This window comes from Morchella sextelata (genome assembly GCF_020137385.1).
Source record: "Morchella sextelata strain SCLS chromosome Unknown scls_2, whole genome shotgun sequence".
In the NCBI taxonomy this organism is placed as follows: domain Eukaryota; kingdom Fungi; phylum Ascomycota; class Pezizomycetes; order Pezizales; family Morchellaceae; genus Morchella; species Morchella sextelata.
Genome location: NW_025408617.1, coordinates 1,311,654 through 1,317,364, shown reverse-complemented (window position 1 = coordinate 1,317,364; position 5,711 = coordinate 1,311,654). Strand labels below are relative to the sequence as shown.

The 5,711-nt window shown below is 44.5% G+C and overlaps 1 protein-coding gene across 1 annotated transcript; it reads right to left on the bottom strand.

The window, feature by feature from the left end:
* Positions 1–3,270: 3,270 nt before the first annotated feature.
* On the bottom strand, positions 3,271–3,574 carry H6S33_005601 (uncharacterized protein; the record flags this gene model as incomplete). Its single annotated transcript, XM_044836965.1, has 2 exons — positions 3,271–3,355; positions 3,405–3,574. The coding sequence occupies 2 exons, from the start codon at positions 3,572–3,574 to the stop codon at positions 3,271–3,273; spliced, it is 255 nt and encodes an 84-aa protein (XP_044698910.1).
* Positions 3,575–5,711: the final 2,137 nt, after the last annotated feature.

The following is a 5,711-nucleotide window of genomic DNA, read 5'->3' as shown; positions in this document are numbered from 1 at the left end:
CTGGTTTTTTCCACTTTGTATTTTCCGTTTTTTTCCTTTTGTCAGCAGCATCGAACCATATGTTATCACTTACCTTTCTCTGGTGGTCCTCTTGTTTTTATTTTTTTCTCTCCTTCGGTTTCGGGTTATTTGCAATGACATAAAAAGCCCCTTGTTTCTAGGCGTGGTATATATTAATATAGATGATGATAGACAAAAACTACCATGACCATACGTACCTGCGGCGAGGCCCTCTAAGTGAAAGAGCTTGGCCAAGTATATGTGTGTATGCATATAGGTAGCAGACATGTTTTATATCATTCGATACAGCGCTAGCCAGCATCCTCGGACTAGATCCACATTGGGAGTCTTACTTTATTAAGGGCTCATTTAAACCTCGAGGGATGGTTCTCGAACTATTGTCAGGCTACATAGTAAAAAAAAAACCGCCACGGGGGGGGGGTAGCATTGGCATTTACCCACAATTCAAGGCGTGCAGGTTGATTGATATCCGCGTATGCTATTCTTACGTATGCAGGTGGCAATGACTTGGGGGCGAGGAGAGGATGCTTACATACCCTCCTTGCGTATGTAATAAGGGATGGGATGGGATGGGGGTATAAATGTGACAGGAGGATGTACCTCGATTTAATGTTCCATGTCGGAAGGGCTTAATTAATCGACAATCGAGACGAGCGAAAGCCTCACATATCCCGACCCGCAGTATTCCCCACCTCATGTGCGTACATATACACAATGTCATGTATGTACCTGCACCAATCCCGTCCCTGTCAAGAATCCTGGATCTCATCCTAAAGATTCCCAGTACGTGGGGGGAAGGCGCCACAGTGGTTCGGGGTCAATGCATTAGAGCACTGGAGGTGGTTCGTGGGCCAATACCAGTACGTGTTTTCAAAGCTGTCAAGAACCGTGCGCAGGTACTATATTACGAGTAGCTATGTACCTAGGCTGGCTCTATGGATTTCTGCTTGTGATAATGTTGGACGGCATTGATCTTCTTGAGTGAATGTAATGTTTGATCCATGTGTGAAGTTAGAGGGGGTATGTGTGAATGCCAGCGAGTAGATGTCCCGGCCATTGCATGACATGTCCTGTCCGGCAATCCGGATTAAAAATGTTTCCCAGGATACTTCATGTTCCCTGCCAATAATTTTTCCATACAAAAGCGGTTAGGCGTACCTGCATGATTATCTGGGAATGGCAATGGTATTTTCCATGCCGTATTTTTTTGTTTTAACCAGAAACGGTTTATTACTATTACGGCAATTGCCGTTAAACTATACAGTTATAGTGAATCCGGCCCCGTTTTCATAGCGGTCTCGGCCAGTCTTGATGTCAAACATGACGCTCAAATATCCTCGGGGTCAGGATGTAACAGCAGTATCCCGAATCTTCGATATGGCCATGCGCAGAACCACAAAGGCCTTATCCAAGTCCAATTGTAGAACCGTAATTTGGAGATTTGGAATTACATGTGCCCCTTTTTTGTACGAAATACTCCAGCAATTCCCCGTTAATCTTGTTTTGAGGGCGTTTTTAAAGTATAGGGCTTTTGATAAGCATTCACGGCGGTTTATCTTTTATGCGCATGTGTATGGAAATCTTAAACGCAATAGCTTATGTGGCACTTTCTCCGCGCAATCCGAATCCGAACCGTCGGTTCAATCTCGTACGACTTGTCCCGTCCCGAGGTCGAGTGACTGTTTGAGATCGAGATGCCCCTGCAGCCAGCTGGTAATTAGCACACATGGACTGATCCAGTGGGTGGGTGTAGAGCACATATAGGAGTCGCTAGTGCGCAGATCGGGAACGCTCGGGCGGCAGAAGTAGACGCTGATGTGTTCGACAAATAGCCGCGATCCTGAAGGTTGTCACCTGTCTGTCTATCGCGGCAGAATATCGAGCAACTATTATCACGCCACCGTATAGACACGTGTACTTATTGATGGGATTTCTTGTGCGATGATAACCTACCTCGTTCCATTCAGTATCTCAATAGTCTTATTAATCATGATGTGAGTTGTAGCGGTTGGCTGAGAGTCCGGAACAGGGTATTATGGGTCCATAAGGCCCGAGTATAATTGAGAGTTGACAATTACACAAGAGTATTAGGTAGGAGCTTTGGGCTCCATATCGATAGCTGTGGGGATGGGAGGGCTGGAAACTATCTTTTGAGATATTTGATAGAATCCCATTCAAATTGATGACCAAGGAGGTAGACCTAGCGTAGTTAGTGGTTGGAGAGAGAGGAAAGGGGATAGTGAAAGTTTCAAGAAGATTCAACCGAAGGGCTTGACTGTGTATATTGTGAGCCCTTCGAGAAAAGATAATAGGACCACCAATATTCCAATCAGAGATGATTGTGGATCTTGTGGGAGACCGCTGGGCAATACATTGATTGATGAAGTTAAAAAGGTCTCTCCAAGCTCGTTTCGATTCTTAAGAAGATGCAGGTCGTGTCTACTACAGCTCTTGTAGCTAGGGTTACCTGGGAAGAAGGGAACTGCATATATAGTACAGTCTGAACCAGAGACGATTGAGTTCCCATTGCCCTATTCAATGGCTTGAACTGGTCGGATGAGCGTCTGGGTACTCTAGATGTTTTTGTAGCGTCAGGCTTGAGAGGTATATTGGTGGATACCTAATCTCGTGGGTAGTTTAAGTTAAAGATGCTTCGGTGTAGTGATATGATTTGAAAGTATGAGATTTTGATGAACGAGTTTACATTGAATGGGACTAAAGCCGCCAAGCAATGACCAACCACACTAGTGCAGTGAGAACACGGTACCGTAAAAGAATACGAAGCAGGATTTAATTTGGTTTGTTCCGCAACAATCATACAATTAATGAATTAAACAACAAGAGAAAGAAAAAACAATCATAGTCTCTACACATCGGTACCACAGGCTATGTCTCACTTGTGATGATGGCTTGTGTTTTTTTGTTTGATGAATCCTTCATTGCTGTTCCGAGCGAGTGATGTATCATGATTCAGGTTCTTGGCGGAGATCATTGATTGATAAGTAATTCATGGCGGAGATCATTGATTGATAAGTAATTCATGGCGGATCATGGTTGGTTTATCTGTACGTGGCTGAAAACACTATGAGCACGTAAGTACGATCTGTCATGGCTACTTCTCTTCAGTTTTCCTACGATATGCTGTATCCCAACTTCAAAACAAGCTATAGTCCATCGAGATCTTCAACAAATTTCATCATCCCCAGTCTTTGTACTTTGATACGCTACAATTACTTCTGTATGCCCCCCTCAATCTTTCCCCCTACGAGCTCCGCAGCCGCATCTTTCCACGGCGGCGTCGTCACCGCTCAAAGGGCCCTCGAGATGACGCTGACTTCCACCATTAGCTCTGGGTGATACCACTTCTACTACTCTTCACATACCAGGAAGGCCTATTGATGAACAAACATCGGCATGCTGATTTGTAGGAACGGGTACTTGTTGTAGAAGCTTGGGGCGGGTCAAGGCCGCCGGCGAGCGAGCCTACCAGTGAGCGGGGTAGGAATGTCGAGACGCCCAAAGTGTCGTAGACACGGGACGCCACCGCCACCATTTCAGTCAGTCAGAGAATGCGGATATGGTGGTCGGAAGCCGCCCCGAAAGAGCGAGAGGCCGCGGGTAGTAACTAGTTCTCGGTGGACGGGTTCGCAGGTATTGATACTGCAAATCTGAGACCGTAAGCTAACACCCTCTCTTTGTCTAAGTCTGGTCCGATTGGCATAAAACTATCTATCAGTTGAGCCGGTGATGTACTAAGAACGATTTCTTGCCCTTAGAAAAGACCTATGCCGAAGTCCTGGAGTTCGAGTAATGGAGGCTAGGAAATTGTGCTTCATTTCCCTTTTTCTCCCCAATCAGGTCATTAATAACAGAATTTATGTCAATATACAAAAGGCTATATATATAGGACGTCTTTCACGACTACACTTTTCGAATTTATATCAACAATGTGGAAGAGGTCCATTATCATCGTCTGTAGCTAACTAGGTCCATCATATCCACCAGATACATATATCTACCGACGACCAAGTGATCTTGAGTCCAAGTACACCTCCCCTCCCCCCATACCAAATCCCTCACTAAGCGTTAACCAAAAGACCAAAATGAACTATTCACAGAACTAAACTTTTTACCCCCGAGTCGACATGACCGCGACATGGCCATGGCAGCGTATTGAAATCTCGAAACTTCCACTCCTCCCACCACCGGCTCTCTACAGAAGCAACCAACAGTCACAAGCCAACCCTACACACAAATATTCACAGCCCGAAACTCCATCCCTTCAACCCAAGTTTCCACTGTGTTCACCATATAAACTCCTCTCATGAACAAAGAGAATCCACACGTAATTCCAGTGAGATGTAATTCTGTCTGTGAGCCAAAGCTACTGGACACTGGTTCCAAAAGATTTGCCCTCCAGGTCAAGCAGAGTGGCAGCTATGATCGGAATGTGGATACAACACCTGCATACATGTTAGGTTGAAAATGTGGTATTTGTGAGATATGTGGATATCCCCGCGTTAATATGATTGGGACTAGGACTAGGTCAGACACCGGTAAGGTTCATAACACAATCATCGCCTGCAGATTCTGAGGGCCAGATTTAGAGTTGAAATCAGAACGTTGGAGCGGTATAGCCAGTGCCGGATGAGAGAAATTCAAAAGCATTTACTGGGTGAGTGGAAGTTGTTCGAGTGATAATTCATGATGTAAATTACCCACCAACCACATGTCTCGGAACTAATGCTAACCCGCGCTAATTTTCACAGACTGACGCCCATAGTCAGATATCATGTATACTTTTATGTGCTTCGGGATATCCCCACAAAGATAGAGTTTCCAGAAATTTTCTGGTAACGATACTGCCTTACCAGTAGGCTTGAAGTCAGATCTATAGATCGTTTCTGGATCAATTGCAGAACTAGTCCGATGACGAATTGGTCATTACCTTTTTATCTGCCTGGCCAATGGCCCAGAAACCACCGTATTAAGCAGACTTCGACCTTGATATCAGTATATTGTCCTTAATACTTTCATCCAGCTGCACTTAAGCACGACCAGCGCGCTCAATATTTGATTGGTCAATACCGCTATGACCAAATGACGTACTACTTAAATCCCAGAGACGAAAGACCAAGGGTCAAACGGACAGGGATTGTTGATGTAAATACGGGGAAAGGTCCGTTCGTCGCACGACTAGGTACAGGTGTGTAGTTAGAGTAGTAACTTGGTACAAATCAAGTGCTGTAGTACTAAAAAAAAACTATCGTACGTCAATCACTACATTCTAAATACTCTTCATCGTGAAATCTCTGATTCACAGTAATTCGGTGTAGGTACAATATTAATAATGCAGAAAGACATTAAAACATGGCAGAGAGTAGATAGAAATGAAAGGGCCGTGTTTCTGTTTCACACTGTTAAGTACATTGCGTAACTGCCATGAAGACGTAGAAATAAAGTAAATGAAATTGGATATGACGCAAGTACGATAAAAGGGGGGAAGAAACGATGCCGGAACAGCCAAGCACCACAAAAGACACAATCATGCTACCGTAATTCAGACCACACCGCCCCAAACACCACATTTTGCTCCTTCAAAAATCAACTATTCCATTCCCAGGAACCAGTGTGTCCTTTAAATTGCTCTAAAGATCCCCCTTAAACTCTAAACAAACCGCGGCACTTGT